Raw genomic sequence first — 23,390 nt, forward strand, 5'->3', positions numbered from 1 at the left:
ATGTGGGAAGTCCTCCCGCTCCCACATTTCCCTTTGCTGTGCCACCGCTCATGTGGGCACGCAGCAGGACAGAGGGGAGGATGGAGGCCACTCGTCTGCTGGGGAAGGCAGGCGAGTTCCTGCCATCCACACATCCCACCCTCCCTGGCGAGGTCATGTGCATGAGCTCTAGGGTTCATTCAGGCCTTAAACATCAAGATTGTCAAAATAAAGTTCACTTCAAAATACAATAATTTTCTTCACTCTCAGTTACAGGAAATTATATGGAGAACTATAATACAGAGAACAGTATAATATTACAGTACTGTAATATAGACTGGGCATAATCCTGACAAAGTTAAGCTTAGCTTTTTAAATTTAAGTACTGTACCATTGATTTTCATTGGGAGAGAGTTAAACACATGGTGACCTTTACCACTTAAGTCAACAAGATTAAAAAAAACTTTGACTGTATAGTGGCTGTTAAAGCAAACCCCCTGATCTTCCAAAATCCTGATTTTACAGAAGCACGATACAGCAGGTCAAACTAACTGCTGTTACTGGCAGACTGCAGAAATATACACAGCAATCAATTCTCTGTCCACTCCCAGTTTCCAGAGCTCAAAAGCTTAAGGAAATCCAATGTATGACACACAAATACCTGACAATGCATCCTGGCAAACCTTCAGGCAATAGTCATTGACAACCTTAAAAGTTTATAGATTTATTTTAACTGTTTCAGAACATAGTTCTACAAGTCACTTATGTTTCTTATGTATTAGCTAATTACTGCTACATGAAAGAATCTTCCATGTTTTCCACCTAATATCTTGTATTTCTCAATAAGGCTAATAAGACTTTTTGCTGTAGTTTGCATCAGTTTTCTTAATACTATTGTTGGGCTCACTCATGTCTAGTATCCACAGAACAATTTCTATGAATATTGCAAAGAAATTTCCCTGCCATCTGGTTAAGTCATTTAACTTGCCAAAGCACATGCTTCTGTTCAAATCCAAATGATTGTGTCCAATGCAACATACACCTCAATAACCTTTGCTACTCGGATACTTTCTCGAGAGTTTGAAAATGTGCTTGTCCTTTGAAAAGGTAGGGGAATTTATAACTATTGCAATGACATGGTACTCACACATACTTTAAAAAAGAATGAAATCAACACACAAACTAGGAGGGCACCTATGTGAAAGTCAATTCACATGCATTCAGCTTAATGCTCATTTCCACTTAGTCCATTCACCATGTGCTAATTTTAAGTCCTCTCCAAAACAGGAATGGGTGACTAGGTTGACGAAGAGATGTGTCAGCCTTTGATCTTGTTTCATAGACAGAGCAGACCAGGCAACAAGCCAGCTCAGCTCAGATATCCATCTCCAATGGCCTTTAAGTCCTTGTCTCCCATGTGTAAGGCAGATGCAAATGAGAATCCTATTAAATTCTGCTTGCAGAGCTGTGCACTGTTACAGACATCTTCAGTCCTCTGGGAGTTCCTGGAGGGAGCCTCTGGGACTTGATGAAGATGGGCTGATGCTGCCTTTTGAAAGAACATGATGCCACCAAAACATGCTTTCCTACTGAGGCCACAAAGGGCCTCTCCTTGTAAAGCAGAGACACAAACGTTTCCTGACACTTACCTGCTTTATACTGTGTGTAATAAACCACACCATGAAGATTCTGGAACTCACTTGGACCCCAGTCACAAGCACAGAGGTGTGCACTACTCCTTAAAGAGAGAAACAGGTCATCTTTGTCCCATAGGGCAGGATTTTGCTTAGTTAATTGAGAAACTGAAACAAAGACTCACCAACTGCACAGTGGACTATCTGTAAGGTTAAAAAAAAAAAGAAATAAGGAGCATTAAGAGTCATGTATCCAAAACTGTTTTAAGTTAGCATAAAATAAAGATATTGCTATTCTTAACTTTCTTAGTCTGTGTATGTCTTTCATGGGTTTCTTTTATGGGTACCAAAAACAAAAAGACCTGACTATGTTCAATGGTACACATACACCAACATGAAAACAGTTCCTTTAATTTTTAGTTAAATTTTAATTTTAACATTAATGTTTACATGCTCCAAGACAGAATTTATACAGAACACTCAAGCTCCACAAGAAGCATAACAATTATGGAGCGATGAACACAGAAAATGTGTCTTCCTGAAAAATCTGGATGTGCGACTATGATAGAGAGAGTGGTAAAGGTAAAGTTGTGCTATTAAGTTGGTGTCGACTCCTGGCAACCACAGAGCCATGTAGTTTTCTTCGTAGAATACCGGAGGAGTTTACCATTGCCATCTCCTGAGCAGTATGAGATGATGCCTTTCAGCATCTTCCTATGTCACTGCTGCCTGATATAGGTGTTTCCCATAGTCTGGGAAACATACCAGCAGGGATTCGAACCAGCAACCTCTTGCTTCCTAGGCAAGTTACTTCCCCATTGCGCCATTAGGTGGCTATTACACAGTTATGTGCTTCAAAAATAACAGTATTGGGGTGGGTAAGGAAAAGCAGCTATCCATCTTTCCCTCCTCCCAGCTGCAGACCATGAGGCTTAGAATATAATCAGCATCACCGGTTACAGGTACCTAGTAGCTAAAAGCAATCTCTGTCTTGATTCCACTGATATTAATAGCAGAATTACCAGCAGTTGCAATATCTGGGACTGTAAAATGTTCTGTTATTCATTTAGTGTGTGTTTAATTACACACACAGAATGAATAACCGAACATTTTACAACCCCAGATTGTGTTTAATTATAGGTATGTATGTATATAAATAAATAAAAGGTGTATAAAGTATAGAAAAAGATTTCACATTACATATTTAAATCAATTCAATTAATGCATTATTCAGTACACCTTTCAAATAAATTAAAATAGGATTGTGAATATATTTTATCAGATGTATAATTCTAATATGTTATGAATAATGACGATTTCTGTAGTATGTATTAGCCAAATTATTTTCTTGAGCTATATGTTAATTTTATTATCTCTGCCAACATCTCAGACTCTAATGATCATAATCCAATCTGATAATAGACGGGGAGATGCTTTTTCTGATGCAATGGCTGAACATGCTGTTAATAAATAATGGATTGTCTTCTTGTTAATAAATTATGGATTATCTCCACATCAACTATTTCCATACAACCCTGTGAGATACAGAGCAGACCATGGAATAAAAGGATTACAAAAGATCCCTTAAGAGTGTTGCTGAATTATATGAAGGGTTCTGTTATTCATTTTCGACTATTTTGACAGCTGCAAACTGCTGCTGCTACATGTGTGTAGTCAGACAGGCCTACTCCAGCCATCAGCTAATCAACACCTCTTAAAACAACGGTACAGTGATATGAACATTGAACATGGGAGCCACCAGTAGATGGCTGTTGGGCCACACGTGAATCTATTTGGATTCCCAACAATCACCACCATCTAGGCTCCAAGAGGGCCGAGGGAGGTTAAAAGGGCTGGAGCTAGTTTGAAATGGAAAGGATGCAAACGTTAGGATGTACTTTGTTTACAAGTGTTGTAGACAATTATCAAAGCTCGGTGTGCTTTATCTTAATTACCCCCATCCCAAGCTAGGCAATATTTACATGGGGGGTGAGGGTCAGATCATGAAATTGGACCCAATCACATGGCTTTTTCATACAAACCTTCTCCAAGAAGTGGCCCCCATGCCACTGTAGGTGAGCATGAACTGGCCACACGTATACATAGAACTGAGAACACAAAACCATTAGGGCAACAGACCCAGAAACAGCTGTGGCTCCATATAGTGAACTATATGGAGCAGAGAATGGGAAGTTTCATGATGGATAGAAGGACAAGCACAAAGAACAGAGGACTGGTCGTTTGCAAACATAAGCCCCTTTATGAAGCGTTCCAAATCTGTTGCCATCCCAACATAATTTCCAAGATGTATGATAAAGCAGGTTTGCTCACACATGTGCACTCTCTCTCACTCTCGTAAGTATAATACATGAAAACCACAGCGCTCTGTGGGCGCCAGGAGTCTAAATCGACTTGAGGGGACACTTTACCTTTAACATCAAGTTAGCAAAATACTTTGTTAAGAATAAATCTGTATAGGCTGCTTCATACTAGCTGGTAGCCACCCATGCAAATGCCTCAAGAGCATTCAAGAGGAACACAGGAAGCTGCCATATACTGGGTCAGACCATTGGTCTATCTAGCTCAGTATTGTCTTCACAGACTGGCAGTGGCTTCTCCAAGGTTGAAGGCAGGAACCTCTCTCAGCCCCATCTTGGACATGCCAGGGAGGGAACTTGGAACCTAGATGCTCTTCCCGGAGCGGCTCCATCCCCTAAGGGGAATATCTTACAGTGCTCACACATCAAGTCTCCCATTCATATGCAACCAGAGTGGACCCTGCTTAGCTAAGGGGAAAAATCATGCTTGCTACCACAAGACCAGCTCTCCTCTCCAAGGCTGCTACCAAATTCACAGCCCTGAGGCTTTTAGCTGAAGTGCTGACTGTACAAACCAGAACTTCCATGTGGGCTATACATATGGTAACTACAATTTGTATGAACATGATGGCTCAGGAGAAGGACCATCACTGTCATGCATATCATGTTAGTTGCATGTACAGCCCCCATGTGGAGCAGCTCCTGGCTGTAAACTCAGCAGCGGCCTTCTGCATTCCAGACACAGCCAGTTCAGGCTGCCAACTTGTGAGAACCAGTCTCAGGTCTCTTCCTCTTTGGCTGGAACTCTCTTGAGAGAAAAATCTGGGAATGTATATTATCTTATACCAAGTCAGATCTGCCTTATACCAAGTCAAGCCACTGGTCCATCCAGCTCAGAACTGTCAACACAGACTGGCAGTGACTTTCCAAGGTTTCAGGCAGGAGTCTTTCCCAGCCCTTCCTGGAGATGCCTGGGACTGACATGCTTATGCATGCAAAGCAGATGCTCTGCCACTGAGCTACAGGCCTATCTTGACAACAGACTATGTTTTGGGGGCTTTCTCTCTTAGCCTTTGTTTAAAGTTATTAACCATATACCTTCTTAAACCCACCTTTTCTGTGATGCCTTTGACAAAATGTTTTATTCATATTTCCCTTCTTTAACAAAGTGTAAGTACATGTAACTGGAACATTAACATATTCTCCCCCTACTGACATCTAATACCATGTGTCCCCGTCCCCCCCATTTCCCTTGTGTTGATATCTAGATTGGGAGCTTCCCAGGACAGGGTCCTGTCCTCTCATTCTTCCTAAAGTGCCATACACATGTAGATGGCATACCACATTCTCCCTGCTAACTGGGCAGAGGGGCACCATTTAAAGTGGTGATGCTCTTACATTTTGCAGGGGAAGAGCAACTGTCCCTGTTCAACCCCAGCACAGCATCTCTCCAGTGGCAGTTGCTGGAGTCTACCTTGTATTTGCTTTTAGACTGTGAATGCTTTGGGGACAGGGAACCATCTTATTGCTTTTTCTATGAAAAAATTTGAGAACTTTTTTGTTTGTTTGTTTTTGCTGAAAAGCAACACTGTATATAAATATTCTTAATAGTAATAAAACATTTGTCCAGGCCAAAAACATACGTCACCTAAAAACTTACCTCAAGCAAAGCAAAAGTCTGGAAAAATTTAAGTGTCTTTTGAATGCTTTTGTATAAGCCTTTGTGTGTTCCTTTGTCCATGTAAAACCGTGCCATGGCAATGGCCAATACCAGCCACCTAGACAGAGGGAAAACAACATTCTTAGAACACATGGCACTCCGTTTGTTTGGTGAATTATTTTCTCACACATTTCACGCCAACTGTATACACTGATATTTTTAAAAAGCTAGAATTTCTACAATTAGCATTGCTTTTACATAAATCTGTGGGCTCATCAACAAACTATCTGTAGCAGGACTGGAATCTTTAATGTGTCCATGGAATATGCAGGGAGGGGAATGTCAAAAGATTAGCTTTGCTCTGCAGAGCCGCTTGCTAAATAAATCAGAGCAACTTGTCAGATGAATATTCTCTTTAATACTACTTGCTGCTAATACTCCATTTGAAACTAAGACCCTTCCAGCCAGGGTAGCCAATCTGCATCTGATCAAGGACTGTACAAGACTTTGAATGGCTCCCTTTCAAGCAGTGGGCTGGAGCCCTCCCCAAACCAAATGTTCCCATGAGGTCTGTTCAAGAGGATTCATATTCCTCATTACACAAGTACCTTGCATTCCTGCAACCAAACCTGAAAGTGGCTCCCCAGCCAGCATCTACTTCACCCAGGATGTGATCAGAGTTAGCTTCCAAAAAAACCCTGCCCCTGCAAACAAACCTTCAGTGTAACAGCTCGAATTATAATATATATGGAATTGTACTTTCTAAGATCTATAATCATTCAGTCATATTAGCACAACAGCACATGAAGCTTGCTTTGAAGTAATTTCTCAGTCATCTGAGGCTGCCAGCTCATGTGAGGCTCAAGTTTGCTCAGCCTTGCTACTGACCATTATTTTATCAATTCAAAGCAGTGGAAATCTTTTTCTGCTTGTCTGATAAGAAAATCCATATTATCAGTCTTTACGGGTTACTCGATGTCATTCTAATAAATTGTTGGAGAAGCTGTGATGAATGCCACTTATAATGGCCTGTTTTACATTACTAGCTTCCATTTCAAAGGGGCAAAACTCAGTATAGAAAAACTGTCAAGCTAAAGTTCATGCATATTTCCATGGGGATTCTGTTCTCTGCTACAACCATGGATAACAGAACCGCGAATACAGAGTCACTGAGTCAATGGGACTTGGGGGCGGGGGTGGGGTTAGGTCCCTGGAGGCTCCAAAACTGATGGAAAAGAAGGGCCCCAAAAACAGCCAAAAAACAAAAAAAAAGTTAAACAAGTGCTATATTGTGCTCCACGGGTCTCCAGGTGTCCAGTAATGGCCTCCCAAAAGTCCAAAATTTGGCATTTCCCACACACAAAAATGGTTTAGAAATGTTTTTTACCAAATGAGCCACAAAATGACTCCTTTTCACAAAATGGTGGCCAGAAATGACCTCGGAGGTCATATCCGGCCATCCTAAACCCACAGATAAGTGACATTAGCCCTTTGTGAATCTCCTCTCCACCATGTATGCTGAGGTTGAGTGTCAATTACCCAACCATGGATACACGAGACCGTGGATGTTAGATTCATGAATGGCGAGGTTTGCCTGTAGTAACAATGAAGGGATGCCAATGTAATATTAGGCAAATGTTGCTATTTCAAAGCTGTAATTAGTGTTTTTCAGGTGACTATCCCTAGGAAATGTAATAAGAATATTTTTTCCACATAAACAATTAAAGCACATTAAGTTTCTTTACTAGGTCCCCCTCCACCATCAATCAACTACTTGATTGACTACTAACTAATCAATTCAGTTCAACTACTTGAAAAATGGAGATACAGCATGGGAAATTAATATGGTGGTGTTTTAAAAACTAAATATATGGGTCAAATATCATGCCAAATTAGATCACAATCTATTTAGTGCATTATGAAAATTTGCATGGTAAAATTTTCTGAGAAAAAAATTATACAATTTTTTTGCAAATGAGAAAAATCTAGGCAAATCAACATGTCAAATCAACATCTATTAGAACGGGAATAAAATGAAATATGAAAAACATCTCTGATTGGCTTCCAACAATCCCTGCCTCTAGCACGCTCTCTCTCACTTGGAAGATGTTGATTGGTTCACATGACCAGGGGTGGGTGAATACTCTTTGCACAATGCTGAGGTTCAGTTTATTAAAGAGGGGGGAAAGAGAATATTTATTTTCTCTTCATTCTTCCTAATATACATATAAAGAATTCATGGCCTGGTCTAGCTACTCCTCAGCTTAGAGAACATGCAACTCACTGGTGCTATACTTGGCACTTTGACATGGCCTGAACATCTTTTAGAAGCTACTTAATTAGAGCATACATGTCCCTTTATATCACCAAATAATGTAGCCAGATTTGAAACTACATTTTTTGTTTTATGTTTTGAATTCCAACTGACCTGATTTCCTAATAAACTGATCATATGGATTTTATGTTGTATCTATTGTACTAGCCTGACTGCAGATTTCAACATCCTGTTCCTACTAAACACTTATATCCTCTGTTGTGCTATATGTTTGTTGATAGTGTATGCCTCCATATATGCCTGAATGACACAACTAAAAGAAATCATTCATTATTGAGAAGTATTTTTAAAGTGCTAATTATGAGCAATGGCTGATAAAATAACTGAGGTTGATACTAATCATACCACAAAAAGCATGGTCATGCAAATCTATCATTCAACACTTTCATTTCAGGCAGGTAGAAAATACGGTAAAGAAAATTCTACAGGTGAGTTCCCTTGCAAAACATTTAGAAACCACTACCTCAAACCCATCATAAGAATATAAGAACAGCCCTACTGGATGAGGCCCAAGGCCTATCTAGTTCAACATCCTGTTTCCCACAGTGACCCACCATATGCCTCTGAGAAGCCCACAGGAAAGAGGTGAGGACATGCCCTCTCTCCTGCTGTTGCTCCCCTGCAACTGGTTAGAAGCATCTTGCCTCTGAGGCTGGAGGTGGCCTATAGCCCTCAGACTAGTAGCAATTGAAAGACTTGTCCTCCATGGCTTCTTAAAGCCATCCAGGTTGGTGGCTGTCACCACATCTTGTGACAGAGAATGCCATAGATTGAGTATGCGTTGTGTGAGATGTACTTCCTTTTGTCGGTCCTAAATTTCTTGGCAATCATTTTCATGGGATGACTCCGGTCCTAGTGTTTGAGAGAGGGAGGGAAATTTCTCTCTCTCTCTCCACACCATGCAAATTTTTATAGACCACTATAAAAAGCCCCAGGTGTTGTAGCCTTGCCTCATAAAGAAACCCCAGGGGTTGTAGCCTTGCCTCTAGGCCCCTGATCATCTTGGTTGCCCTCTTCTGCACCTTCTCCATTTCTATAATGTCCTTTTAGAGGTATGGTTACCAGAACTGTACACCAAATGTGGCTACACCACAGATTTGTACCCTCTGCTATGAAGACAGATGCAAAGAACTCATTTAGCTTCTTCTCTGCAATCTCCATATCTTCCTTAATAATCCCTTTCACTCCCTCATCATAGTAATAGTCCAACCACCTTTCTAGCAGGTTTCCTGCTTCTGAAGTATTTAAATAAGTTTTTGTTATTTCCCTTGATGCTTTTAGCTAGATGTCCCTCAAAGTCTCCTTCCGCATCCCGTATTATCTCCTTGCATTTCTTTTGCCAGAGTTTGTGTTTCTTTCTGTTCTCTTAATTTGGGCAGGCCTTCCAATTTCAGAAGGAAGTCGTCTTCTCCTTTACAACTTTTTTGACTTTACTTGTTAGCCATGATGGCATTCTCCTGGACTTGGTAGTACCTTTCCTCCTTTTTGGTATACATTCTAACTGGACTTCTATAATTGTGGTTCATCCAAAAGCTGAATCAAGCCTTACAGAGATCCAGCGCTCAAGATACCAGTTCTGGCTACTTTTAACCCTCAGACCAGATGGAGAGATGTTTAGGTTTCAGACCAGTGGTTGCCATTTCTACAGCAGAGCAATCAAACACAAACAGCTGCAATCTAATATTCAACATTCCAATAAGTATCCAATAGGATATCAACAACTATTATATCAAGAATATTATATATATTCTTAATCAGGTCTGTAGTTTGCATTCAGATGGTCCTTGCAAGAGGTCAACAGAGGTCCAGAGTCAACAGAGAGAAATGCTGCTACCTTAAAGCACAACTCCTTCTGCACAAGATAGCTGCAGACCATAGAAAAATCAAAATGCACACATACCATCCCCTCTCTCACTGGATCCTTGAGCACCTAGGTCCAAGGCTCTTTCCTAGAGTAACATCTCTTCCCGGCCTCTCTCTCTCTCTCTCTCTCTCTCATACACATACACACACCATTCATTCTTGGTCTGGTGTCCACACACAAGGCACTTCTGATCATGCTGTTGCTTGCCAAGGGACTGATTGGCCCATATAGTCAGTGCAATCAAGCTGAAGATGTCTCAGGAGAAAGATATCAGCCTTTTGGATGCCATTCTTCTATTCCTAGCTGCAGAGAATAGTACCGCATAAAGAATATGCAAAGCCACCATTCTGGACCTCATTGCAGATCATGGCCACTTCAAGAATAGCAGCACATGTGCTACACGAAAAGCACTTTTGTACAAACACCCAAACAAAACGAAAAACCCAACCCAAACCTGCGACAGCTGTACACCAATCCATTTTATGTTCCCGATTCTTCTTGCAAGCGCCTTTCCGTCAGCAGCCCGCACATCAGAAAGTCTTGCAATTCCACTTTTTTTTTTTAAAAAAAAAATTAAAGATCATATTGCCACCGCAGGTCACAGCCGCCGCGACCAGTCGCTCGGGTTACCTTGGCCAGCCTCCCGTCTGGCGGGCGGGCAGGCGCTCCAATGGGAAAGGAGCCGGCTGCTGCTGCTGCTGCTGCTGCAGGAAGCCTCGTACAGTAGGTGGGAGGGGACCCGGCGGAGAGACCTGCTCCTCCAGGGAAGCAGCGGCTGAGCGTGCAAACGCCTTGGGCGGCCGCCGCAGTAAATTATGCCGAGGGAAGCATTCTGCCCCCCGTGCACCCCCGCCCGGCATTCCGGCCCCGGGCTATACTTAACCTCTCCGGCGGGCTGGAGGCATGACGCGCTCGCCTGGCTGGAAGGCTGCACCGTATTAGGACATGCAGGCAAGCGAGGGCTTAGCCCCTACTCGCCGCCGCGCTCCCTCGCCTCGCCTCGCCTCCCCCCGTCCCGGCTGCAATGCCAGATGCGGCCCGGGCCCTTGTGCCAGGAGTGAGGAAAGCGGGCGAGCAGCAACGGCAGCCCCCTTTCTCCCCCTGGGCTAAGGCGCGGGCAAGCCCCCAGGAGGAGGGCTGCCCCGCCCGGAGGCGCCTGCCAAAGCGCTCACCCCGCCGTCATGGTGATGTTGTAGAAGATGAGCCAGGCGGTAGTCACGGCGCGGTGGCGCCGCGGCGCCTTCTTGCTGTTCTTCTCTTCCATTGAGCCGTTGCTGGCTCCGTCCTCCTCACTGGACGCCATGGTTGTTCTCCCCGGACCGAGGCCAAGCGCAGATAGACGGAGGCCCACGCGCGCGGGACGGGACGGAGGAGGGGTCAGGCGCAGGCGAGGCTGGCAGCTGGAGCGGCTGACTCTGGCGCTCGCCCCATCTGTCTTCGCCGAGCCGGAGGGCAGCTGCTCCCAGGCAGCTGCCCACATGCCCCGCCTCCCGCGCTCCTCCTTCCCTGACAGCCCCTCGCCCTGCAGACTCGGGAATGAGTGCTGCTGCCGCCGCCGCCAAGAAGCTCCCGCCCCGCAATGCTCTCCCCAATATTTTTCACGCTACCAAGCCATTAAGATCTCCAGCCTTGCCTTCCATAGTCTCCCGTCTCTCGCGGTTGGAAACGCGCGCGTGTGAGAGAGAGGTCCAAGTTAAACAGTGACTCGGACAGTCTCTTTCCCCAGAACACGAAAGGCCACTTCACATATTACAAAGCTAGCCGGTGTGAAGGTGTGTATCCTATATGATGGAGACACATTTCCATGCCTGAGATGGAATGCGTATGCATATGTGGAATGTCTACTTCCAGGAGCAGTACACCGCTCTGAATACCAGATGCTAAGGATAAGCCAAAGGGGAGGGTTGATACATTCATATCCTGCTTGTAAACTTCCCAAAATATCCTCGGGAGCACGCTGTGATGCATTTGCACAGCACTTTGAGGGTAAAGTCACGCTCATTCACCATGAGCTGGACTGCAGTGTCATTGGGAGAGGTGTCCAGAGTACCACCTGGTCCAGTTTTGCTGGAAGAGTTTCAATTATCGGTGCCCAAGGATGCGGACAAGGTGTTCAGTCGAGTTTGTCCAACCATGTGCATGCTCAACCCTTGCCCTTCATGGCTTATCACATCTAGTAGGGAGGGAATTTTTATCTGGATCCTGCAGGTTCTAAATGCCTCATTGAGAGAGGGAGTGATCCGAGCTCCATTGAAGGAAGCTATTATTCAATCACCCCTAAAGAAACCTAGTCTAGACCCAGAGGATGTAAGCAACTATAGGCTTGTAGCCAATATCCCCTTCCTGGGCAAGGTGCTTGAGCATATAGTTGCTGACCAGCTCCAGATACTCTTGGAGGAAACGGATTATCTAGATTCATTTCAATCAGGCTTCAGGACCTCTCAGCCGTTTTCGATACCATTGACCATGGTATCCTTTTGGTTAAGCTAGCCATATTGGGTGTGGGAAGCACTGCTTGGAGGTGGTTCTGCTCCTACCTCAGGGTCCATCTCCAAAAGGTGGTGCTGGGGGGTTACTGCTCAATCCCTTGGCAGTTGTGCTTGGGGGTTCTACAGGGTTCAAGTCTTTGTCCTATGCTGTTAAACATCTACATGAAACCGCTGGGAGAGGTCATCTGGAGATTTGGCCTGAGCTGTCACCAGTATGCGGGTGATACTCACTTGTATCTCTTTTTCATCAGACGCAGGTGAGGCAGTGACTGTCCTGAATCGGTGTCTGGATGCAGTCATGGACTGGAGGGTGAACAAGCTGAGATTCAATCCAGTCAAAGCAGAAGTACTGGTGGTTCCTCTGCCCAAGTGAATTATGTTCCGCCTGTTCTAGATGGGGTTGCACTCCCCCTGAAGGACCAGGTTTGCAGTATGGAGTGCTCAATGACCCAGAACTGTCGCTAGAGGCTCAAGTGGCCTCTGTGGCTTGGAACGTCTTTTATCAGCTTTGGCTGATATGCCAACTCCAACCTTGCCTGGATAAGGATAGCTTGACCATGCTCTGATAACCTCTCGCTTAGATTACTGCAATGCATTGTACATGGGGCTGCTTTTCAAAACAGTCCGGAAACTGCAGCAGGTACAAAATAGAGCTGCAAGATTATTAAATGGGGCTGGATGTTTTGAGCATATTACGCCTGTGCTTCGTCTGCTGCACTGGCTCCCAGTCCATTTCTGGACCCAATTCAAAGTGCTGGTTTTAACCTTTAAAGCCCTAAATGGCTTGGGACCAAGCTACCTGAGAAAGCGCCTTGACCCATATGTCCCAACCCGGATCTTAAGATCTTCTTCCCTCCTCCAAGTGCCCTGCCAAATGAGGTGAGGCAAAAGGCTATTAGGGAGAAGGCCTTTTCGGTAGTTGCACCCCATTTATGGAATAGCCTCCCCAGTAAGGTTTGCCTGGCTTCATCACTTTGTTCTTTTAGATGCCAGGTAGAGACATTTTTCACTCAGGCCTTTTAAATTTTGATTTTAAAAACTGACTTTAAAAACACACACCCCCACCCGACACTTTTTAAAGCCTACTTTCCTTTAGGCAAGTAAGCTTGTGAGATCACTCAGCTGTGTGTATGTGTCTGTGTCCCCCACTAAAAATTTTGCAATGCTAGATTTGAACCAAATTTGGAACAGTTGTGGGGACACATAAGCAAACCTCAACATCAAAATTTGTGATGATGTCATCTACTCCAATTCAAGATGATGGACACATTAATGTTTGAGGCAGAAGTGGGCTAACTTGTACATTATCAGTTAAGATTATAGTGAAAGGAAAGTAGGCAGATTAGTTTTTACCAGAACTTCTTATTTTGGGGTTTTTTGTTGGGGTGGTGGTGGCAAAGAGATAACACTATTTTTATTTATTTATTTGTGCATTTATTTCTGCTTACTTCCTCCTTCAGGCTTACATCCCTCCTGGTGCATAAGGGAGTGAATCAGCTCCAAAGGCTGGAAGTTTCTCAGTGCCTTATGTGGCAAATCAGCTCCAAAAGTGTGGAGTTTAAATTCCTTATGCACTGGGAGAGATGTGTCCCTTCCAGTGTATTATGGGGTGAGTCAACTCCAAAGACACAGAGTTTAAATTCCCACTTTTGGAAAGGACTTGGAGAGAGTCAGCAGTTGGGAAACGCTGCTCTTGGGAACAGTCTCAAAAAACAAAACAAACAAAACAAATTTTTAAATAACCCAAAATGAGATGTTTTTATCTCATTTATCTCATATCTCCAGGAAAAATCCTAGGCCAGAGGAAACCTAACTGAAAAAATGAAACTAGTATCTTTCTCCCCAGCTTTCATACCTTCAGACACCCATTCAGAAATACAGCAGAGCAACCCTTCAATAGCAAGCAACTATTCAGTGGGCAAGTCTTCCATGCCTTAGGGCACATAAATGTCCAAGGCAGACTGAAGTATAAAATATGTTGCATTTTTGCACTAGGAGCATTAAGAAGAGAAAACCCCATTGATTTCAGCAAGCATTTGCATGATGCTATGCTATACATTGAGCATTTGTCATTTTGTAAAATGCTCAAGTAAAAAAAAAAGGAGTGTGTGGGAAATTTATTTATTAATAATGAGTGTGGAAAATAATTTTCTGCTTAATTAACTTGAGCCATAGGCCAGTACTGTAAATTACAAGTTGATTTATTTAGGGGCACCCTTTCACTGCACTTGTGTAATATTTGACCAGAATCTATTTAACTCTCAAATAGTCCATTATCTGCTTTAAAGTAATCTAAGCTAGTGGCCATTACCAAGCCTTGCAGCACTGTTGTCTATACATTAATTAGGAGCTTTGCAATAAATAATGTGTGCAGAAAGAGGAAGGGTATGTATATGTATGTCGGATTTTAAAATAAAATGTTTTGATTTTAAAAGCCTGGCTGGATGGGGAGTGCAGAACCCTCTCCATGTCTGCAGCACAGTCTCTCCTCCAGGCACTTTTCTTTTAGCCAAGGCTCTGATGCCGTGTCCATGGTTGGGAGCAAAGCACCAGTGGAAAGCAGCTGTAGGGGAAGCAAGCCCTACCTGTTTTACCTTTTGCTTATAAAATCAAATATCCTCCACTGCCTTTTTTAATATGATTTGAGCAGTTCTGTTTTAACAAATTGGAACTATTGCTGCCACATCTAGTTTGGCCCACTGGTGCCTTTACTGTCAGTTTGTGGTCTTGGGCAGGTGAATTGTCCCTAACAAGTGGGAAAACTTTAACAAGTGGTGCAGCAAGGGAGTACTGGCGGGGCTGCCACTGCCACTGAAGGTGCCCTCTCACCCGCCTCCAACTCCTTTTTAGGTAGGAATTCCCCTTTGCTTGTAAAGGGGAATCCTTACTGTATGCTCCTTTACAAGCAAAGCTGTTGAACCAGGCTGGTTCAAATTGAGACCAGCTGGTCCTAGGGTTACCAACAGTCCCTTATTAGCAGGGACGTCCCTTATTTCAGCCCCTAACTGCCTGTTCCCTACGGGATGCCATTTGTCCCTTATTTTCAGATAATGGGAAGAACCTAAGGCTCAGATAAAACTAGTTATAATGAGCTCCAACAACTTCTCCCCCTTATCAGAATACTCTGTGGTTCTGGTAGGCTGAAGGCTGTAGGGTTGCCAACAGTCCCATATTGGGGAGTGGGGACATTAACAAAAACATTAACATTAGCAGTCATCAATGATGACTGAATAACTTAGCATTATCCAGGTATCATGATCATGAAAATCATGAAAGTGATTACAACTAGATAGGTTTCACACATAAGCACTATTTTTACTGGCTAACAACACTTCTTTTTCTAGAAAACAAAATTACATCACACCCACTTTGACTACCCATGATTATATCAATAAGTAGAGGAGAAGCAATCTAAGTTGTAACTTATATCGTAGTTTAAGTTGAAAGCGGTAAAAACACATTTCAACTCCTAATTACTTCTGCATAATCCCTGCCTCATGCCTCTTATTCCGGCAGTAGAATCTTAGCAACCCTAGTGGGTCTGGTTTGAACTCGAACCGCTCGAACTGGGACAGTTCAAATCAAACCAGGTTTGATTTGAACCGGTTCAGCACACCCTTAACAAGTATCTTATTATAATTCTTTTTTCTATGCAAACAACACTGAGAACTTTTTTCATTGAAAAGCGGAATACAAATAGTAGTAAGCAGAAAATAAGACATGGAGTCAAAAAGGAATGGTCTGATGAGGCTCAACCCCCTCACTTTTGCTTTGTACTCAGTTGGGAATTTTCAGTAGTCCCCTGTCTCCATCTAGTCCAGCACTCTACTCCCAGCAGTGGTGGTGGTGGGGCAGCCAAAAGCGGGGCAGGGGGAGGCATGAGGGCCATCGCATCCACCTGATCTTTGTCCCCATCCTCTTGAATTCAGAGGAATGCTGTCTCTGCATGTGGAGGTCCCATTTAGCTGCGGTGGAGCAGGAACGAAGAGCGGCTTAGCAGGCCTGAGCAACTAACCAGCACCCCGGCTTTTTAGAGGAGCCACCGAGTTGTCGTCTTTATCCCAATGGGAATTCCTCGCAAACAACCAGATCAGCCAACCTCATTTAGATGGGACGCTGAAGCTGCCTGAAAAGCGCCTGAAGGGGGCCTCATTTCTTCAGTTAACCCCCCCCCAAAAAAAAACCGGAGGCGGCAAACAAAACTCGCTCGGGCACAGGAAGGCAGCGCCGTGGGTGAGAAACGGGGACAAGAAGTGCCTTTTAGTCCCACCCGCGGGAGCCCACTGCGAAGAATACAAGACCGCGACTCGTCATCAGGCAGCGCGAAGGCCACCCTCTTTTTGTTTTCCCGGCAGGCACCGCGAGGCCGGCTCCAGAGGAGGAGGAGGCGACAGTTGCGAGCCAAACGGAGAGCGATGGAGGGAGGCGGGGTCTCGGCCGTCGTGGGGCCTCGCGCAGTCAGCTCAGTGAGCTGAGGTGTTTGTTGCTGTTTGTTTTCCCCGGAGGAGCGGGCGAAGCTCACCTACTGGTCTGCCTGCCTGCCGCCCTCCACCGCCGGCCCTCCTCCCCCCAGCGGAAAGATGCCGCTCTTCACCAGCAACCCTTTCGACCAGGATGTGGGTAAGTGTGTCAGGACGACCCTGGCAGTCAACCCAGCCTGGGCCCTACCCAGAGCTTTCCTCTTGCTCTCCCCCAGCCAGCGCTGCCCTTCCCAGTTCTCCCTCACGGGGTGGGCCGGGCGACGGGAGTTGGTACTCCCCACCCCCGGATTCACCCCTCTTCCCTCCCACATACAGAGACTTCTGTGTTGCTTTGTCTTTGTCAGTTCTCTCCCTCCCCCATAAGTTCAGCAAGGAAGGATTTAGTTCGTTATAAATCGTGTGTTTTATTAATAAAGTCATAGGTTATGAAGATTTATTTTGCTTATCTAGTGGTTTTATATGCTGCCTTTGTACCACTTAGGCCTTTAAGGTGGCTTACTGACACACATTGAATTAAATTATATAAAACATACATGTTGTACTGTGTTATATAGATCAGAAAAATAACAAGGCAGCACCAGCTAGACTAACATTTTAATACATAAGCGTTCATGAGTTGAAACCCATTTTCCTCAGATGCAGGGTGAAAGCAAGGATGGTCAGTTTATTTTTCATATTTTAATACTGCCTAATATGTACATGAACCACTTTAAGTGGGGCAGCGGGGAAATGCTTGACTAACAAGCAGAAGGTTGCTGGTTCAAATCCCTGCTAGTACCTGTATCGGGTAGCAGTGATATAGGAAGATGCTGAAAGGCATCCTCTCATACTGCGTGGGAGGAGGCAACTCCTCCTGTATTCTACCAAAAGAAAACCACAGGGCTCTGTGGGTGCCAGGAGTCGAAATCGACTCGACAGCACACTTTACCTTTAATATGTTCTGGTCTAAGTGGTGTACAAAATTTAACACAATATAAAAAGACACAGGTTAAAATCCATGAAACACAATACGAACAATAGCATGAAACAGTTGTTAAAACAAGTTATTAAAATTATAGGTGTCTGCTTGCATATAACTGTCCATCCTTGCTTTCACCCTGCATCTGAGGATGTGAGTTCTAATTCATGAAAGCTTATGTTTTAAAATGTTAGTCTAAAAAGTATTGCCTCTTATTTTCTGATAATGACATAAGTAATATTTCGTCCCAGAGGGGTGAGCTTCCTCATATAGATTTTCCATCCTGGACAGCCCCCCTCACCCTGGGCCTGATGTTGTCTCTGGCACAGCCTCATGTTCAAATATGTAGCTACCTGATGCAGAGTCAGAATATTGACCCATCTAGCTCAGTGTTGTCCATGCTGGCTGGCAGCAGTATTCCAGGGTTTCAGACAGGGGTATTTCCTAGCCCTGCTTGCAGTTGCCAGCCATTGAATGTCCAGCAGTGCCTCACTGGTGGTAGCATGGTACATAGGAAGCTGCCATATACTGAGTCAGACCATTGGTCCATCTAGCTCAGCATTGTCTACACAGACTGGCAGCAGCTTCTTCAAGGTTGCAGGCAGGAATCTCTCTCAGCCCTATCTTGGAGATGCCAGGGAGGGAACATAGAACCTTCTGCTCTTCCCAAAGGGGCTCCATCCCCTAAGGGGAATATCTTACAGTGCTCACACATGTAGTCTTCCATTCATAAGCAACCAGGGCAGACCCTGCTTAGCTAAGGGGACAAGTCATGCTTGCTACCACAAGACCAGCTCTCCTCAAGCATAGAGGTGATCTTCCCAGAGTGACCACATCTCCTAAGGGGTCTGTCTTACAGCACTCACATGTAGTCTCCCATTCAAATGTAAACCAGGGCAGACCCTGCTTAAAGAGCTGGTTTTATTGTATAGGCTCATATTTTTAATTGTAAGGTGCTCAGTCATCCCTGAAGGTCTTCCCTTCTTTATTTTCACTTCTTATATCAGGTAAAGCTTAATTTTGGTATTGTGTCCTCCCTTCATGGAGCTAAAGGTGACATAAATTCACCTCCCCCTTCTGTGAGTGATTGGCTCAAGATGGTTGTGTATTAAAAAATTAACTGATATTAATAAACAATTATCTTTTTACATTATCTAGTATCATATATATTTTCTGGTCTCGTAAACATAATTGCTTTTCTGAGGGAGGTTCAGATGCCTCCTTGTTTTAAGGAGACTAATTTGACCATATTTGAAAAAACCTACATTGGACCCCTCAGAGTTAGGCATCTAAAGGCCCATCTCTAATCTCCCATGGCTGAGCAAGGTGAGTGAGAGGGTGATAGTCTCTAAGCTCCAGGAAGTACTGGAGGAATGATTATCTAGACCCATTTCAAACTGTCTTTCAGTCAGGCTAAAGGGTTGAGACTGCCTTGGTTGGCCTGATGGATGATCTCCAATTGGGTATTGGCAGAGGGAGTGTAACTCAGTTGGTCCTTTTGGATCTCTCGGCAGCTTTCGATACCAACAAACGTGGTATCCTGCTGGGTTGCCATAGAGAGTTGTGAGTTGTTTTACAGTGGTTCTGCTGCTACCTCTTGGGCAGATTCCAGGTGGTAGAGACTTTGCTCTTCCAAACGAGAGCTACTGTGTTGAGTCCCAAAAGACTCCATACTGTCTTCAATGCTTTTTAACATCTACATGAAACTGCCGAGAGATATCATCAGGCGATTTGGTTTAGGTTGTTACCAAGATCTATTTGTCCTTATCAACTTCATCAGGAAAGGCATAACTTCCCTAAATGCCTGCCTGGAGGTGGTAATGGGCTGAATGAGGGATGATAAGATGAGGTTGAATCCATATAAGACAGAGGTACTGGATGTCGGTGGCTGGGACTCAGGAGATGGCTTAGATCTGCCTTTTCTGGATGGGATTACACTCTCCAGAAAGAACAGGTACACAGTTGAGGAATTTTCCTGGACTCAGAGTTCTCTCTGGTGCCTCAGACTGAGGCAGTGACCAGGAGTGCTTTCTATCAGCTTTGGCTGATATGCCAACTGCGCCCATTTCAAGAGTTAACCTCAAAACAGTAGTTCATATGGTGGTAACTTCCAGGCTGGACTTCTATAATGTGCTGTATGTGGGGCTAACTTTGTATATAGTTCGGAAACTGCAGTTGATGCAGGATGCAGCAGCCAAATTGGTCTCAGGGGTGTCCCGAAGAGACCATATAACAACAATTTTAAAAGAACTGCTCTGGTTGCCAATATGTTTCCAAGCAAATACAAAGTGCTGGCTATTACCTATAGAGCCTTTAACAGCTGGGTGAAGGTATTTAAGAGAGTACCTTCTTTGTCTCGAACCCTGCTGCTTACTGAGATCACAAGGGGAGATTCAGTTATAGCTTGTTTGGTGCTATGCAAGACCAGGCCTTCTCTGTGGCTGCTCCAGGGCTTTGGAATGTGCTCCTTGTCAATATAAGAACTTCTGCATATCTGGCTGCCTTCAAAAAATCACTTAAGAGACAACTGTGTTCTCAGGCCTTTTGCTAAAAATATTTTTTTAACTGCTTTTTGTTAAAAAATTTTTTTGAAATTTTATGATTTTAAAATTGTTTTAATTGTGTTTATTGAACTTTATTGTTTAGTTTTGTACACTGCCTTGAGATTTCAGTGTTAGGTGGTTTATAAATATAAATAATTTTTTTGAAATATGCCTTTGTGTATTCAGAACCACTATGAAATATGTACAAACTATGTGGACTTTACATCATAAAATGTAAAATATAGAAATAAAGAGAACATGCTTGTTTCTTTGGTATCTCTTAACTCCCGCCACCCCCTGTGACTTCCCTTGAGTTGCCTGTCCAATGGCCTTTCTCTTGGAGTTCTTCAGAATTCCTGTATGAATGGTAAAATTAAAATTAGCACATGGTTTTAATTGGTGGCTTAGTTGTTTGCCAGGTTTGTTTTTATTCTAAACAGTCTTGAGGAAGGCCTTAGGGGCTGAAAGGTTAGGTAATCAGTTTGTGCCATTTGATTGTTATGGGTCCCGAAGGTTTGGTGGTGATTGCAGGTTGCAGCCATTTGTGGAATGGTTATGTGGAAACATATGGAAACGTCTCTCTCTCACTCTCATGAGATTCATGGTATGTTCATGATCATTTCTTCATTGTAGGAATTGTGGAACATGGCAACCCTTAGTCACATACCCTAAGCTCTTAACTCTTCAAGGTAGTCTTGTTTGGCATTCTATAAGATAGCTTCTTTTAGGTAAGAGAATGGTAGGAACTGAGGGTCCAAAGTCTAGGAGTAGGTAGAGTCAGTGTTAAGCTATGTGTGTTTGTAACATTAATGACATTCAGATGTTGGAAAGGGCTGTGAAGGCAGAAACTTGAGCATAGTAGTTCACTAATGATAAAGCTTTTATAAGAAGGATTTAAATTGGACATAAATTGGATGACACTCTGCTTATTACTGGCTGACTTGCGTGTTTACGTACAAGAGTCATCAGTGATTCATAGAAACAGTTGAATGTTCATCACAGGGCCACACCTGTTAATATGGGATAGACTGAGAGTAATGGAAAGTATGAATGGAAAATGCAGCCTTTATTAAATCTCAAGATAGCAAAATTTAAGAAAAACAGTTTCCAGAGAAAGTGAATGTACATCTTAAGAATGGAAGAATCACCATATTCTGTCAAACAAAAGAGACAGGCTATTGATTATTCCAGAACTAGTGAGAAAATAACATATGGACAAGCCCTTAGTTATTTCCCCCCAGGATTTTGATGGGAAGAAATTGGGAGTAGGTTTTGAAATTATGCAAACTCATATATTCCCTTTGCTGTCCCTCCCGCATTCCCAAAGGAAAAGATTAATCAGCCCTGAAAGCCTCTAAGTAGAACATCCAGTTCAAATATTTGCCTCTCCTTATTTCTGCAGAAGCAGTCTGGTGGTTGTAGCCTCAGAGGCAAGATGCCGCTAAATACCAGTTTAGGAGAGCAACAGCAAGAGAGAGGACATGCCTTCACCTGTTGCCTGTGGGCTTCTCAGAGGCTTCTGGTGGGCCACAGTGTGAAACGGAGTGCTGGACTGGATGGGCCTTAGGTCTGGTCCAGGAAGGCTGTCCTTAAGAGTGCATAGTTTGGTGCAAGCCTGAGGTCTGCTGCAGATCTCAGTATGGGGTGGTATGGGCTAATGTCCAAGTAGTGGTCAGCAAGATATCCTTGGGTAACTCAAAAATAAGGTTTTATGGAGATCATGGAGTTAAAATATGGATAGAATTGTGTGTTCTTGCAAATAAGCTGTATTTGATTTATATATCTGGTGCAGCATAGTTTGATATCACATGATAAAGCCATTGTGCTGAAGATAAGCAGCATTAGGTCTGATCAGTTTCTGGATAGTTTGCTACCTGGGAACACCGGGTACACTTCCTTGAGTTCCATAATGGAAGAAAAGTGGGAAATAAGTAAAGCCTATCCCATTGAACTGAAGGTAGGAAATATCTCTGTTATCTTATCTGCTTAAAGATTTTGGCATGTAGGGGGTCTCCTTAACAGATTTGCCGACGTTTTACATGTAACGAGGCCCTACTTTTTATTACATTTTTTTAAAAAAAACACGTCTTCAGAAGCTTTTACAATGTGTTCAAAGGTTAACACAAATCCAGTTAGATAATTTCAGTGCTGTTAACAGGTTGTAATGCTTTGCTGAAGACTTGGGAGTCAGTCCCATTAAACTGGGATTGACATTTCTGAGTAAACATACATTGGATCAGGTGGCACCTTACTTTGAGTTTAATTTTTACAAAAGTATTTAATCCATTTTTTGAGAAGTAACATTGCAGGCTGTGCTCCTCAGTATATTTATCAGTAACAAGCTCTTTGGAAGAGCCACAAAAGCCTTGTGTAGCTTCAGTGGTGCTATCCTGTTGTTTAACTGAAACAGCACTACGGTGGTGGGACTGAGGTGAGGAAGTAGGTGCATTGTGGTGGTTCGCCCCTTGTCTGTTTCCTAGGGAATTAGTGCTACCTGCGGATTGTTCATCTGAACTAAAACATTGTTTGAAATCTGTCCTGTGAGTGGAATGCTAATGGTTATTTGGACTGTAAGCCTGCAGGCAGTTGGTTCTTTTTAATGTAATTATTGTACAGTACCTAGTCCTTGATGCTTATTATTGTCATTAATTTGCATGATCTATTTTAATAATGCGACTTTAGTATATAATAATTTGCATCAACTTTTGTTTTCTAATGGAGAATACAAATATTTTTGGTAATTTAGCAGTATATAACACACTTTTAAAAAAATCACTCCTGTGTTTTCTGCCTCTTTTGGTGCCCATTGAGTTTTTCAGGCTCCATGAAGAACAGTTGTGACATTCAATTCAAAAGGCTCTAACGCCGCACTCCTGACTCCTGAATTACTGACTTGCATTTTTAAAAAAATACATGGGTTAACTAGCAATAGAATGCTTAAGGTGAGTTTTATAGCAAGGATTTATTTTGTTACAGGTTTATAGTGTATAGACTGCTGGTGGTTAGGCTAACCATTGATTGTGTATTACTGCTAGGCAAAACAGTGCTTTGTTCTCCTTTGTGAAGAGTGAGCTAGTCAGATTTATAATCAAACCTGCTACTATAGTCATGAAATTGGAAATGTCTTGG

At 43.3% G+C, this 23,390-nt stretch overlaps 2 protein-coding genes across 11 annotated transcripts in view; one reads left to right on the forward strand and one right to left on the reverse strand.

Annotated features, from left to right (window-relative positions):
• The window catches only part of HACD1 (3-hydroxyacyl-CoA dehydratase 1), a 36,197-nt gene extending 19,585 nt beyond the window's left edge, over positions 1 to 16,612 (reverse strand). Inside the window, exons 1-5 of one of the 10 annotated variants that reach the window (XM_053260845.1) lie at positions 10,963 to 11,402; positions 5,592 to 5,709; positions 1,799 to 1,817; positions 1,629 to 1,717; positions 214 to 1,528 (exon numbers count right to left, since the gene is read on the reverse strand). In XM_053260845.1, the coding sequence (XP_053116820.1) occupies positions 1,349 to 1,528; positions 1,629 to 1,717; positions 1,799 to 1,817; positions 5,592 to 5,709; positions 10,963 to 11,270 (714 nt within the window). In that variant the 5' untranslated portion in view covers positions 11,271 to 11,402 and the 3' untranslated portion in view covers positions 214 to 1,348. Of the gene's footprint in view, positions 1 to 213; positions 1,529 to 1,628; positions 1,718 to 1,798; positions 1,818 to 5,591; positions 5,710 to 9,826; positions 9,897 to 10,244; positions 10,393 to 10,420; positions 10,940 to 10,962; positions 11,403 to 11,423; positions 11,623 to 16,043 lie in introns of those variants that run through there. The other 9 variants (XM_053260843.1, XM_053260846.1, XM_053260840.1 and 6 more) reach the window with 9 other exon arrangements.
• A 70-nt stretch (positions 16,613 to 16,682) lies between these two features.
• Positions 16,683 to 23,390, forward strand: part of STAM (signal transducing adaptor molecule) — a 54,243-nt gene continuing 47,535 nt past the window's right edge. Inside the window, exon 1 of the mRNA XM_053260836.1 lies at positions 16,683 to 16,899. Within this exon, the coding sequence (XP_053116811.1) occupies positions 16,860 to 16,899 (40 nt within the window). The 5' untranslated portion in view covers positions 16,683 to 16,859. The remainder of the gene's footprint in view (positions 16,900 to 23,390) is intronic.

Source organism: Hemicordylus capensis, chromosome 6 (genome assembly GCF_027244095.1).
Source record: "Hemicordylus capensis ecotype Gifberg chromosome 6, rHemCap1.1.pri, whole genome shotgun sequence".
NCBI lineage: Eukaryota > Metazoa > Chordata > Lepidosauria > Squamata > Cordylidae > Hemicordylus > Hemicordylus capensis.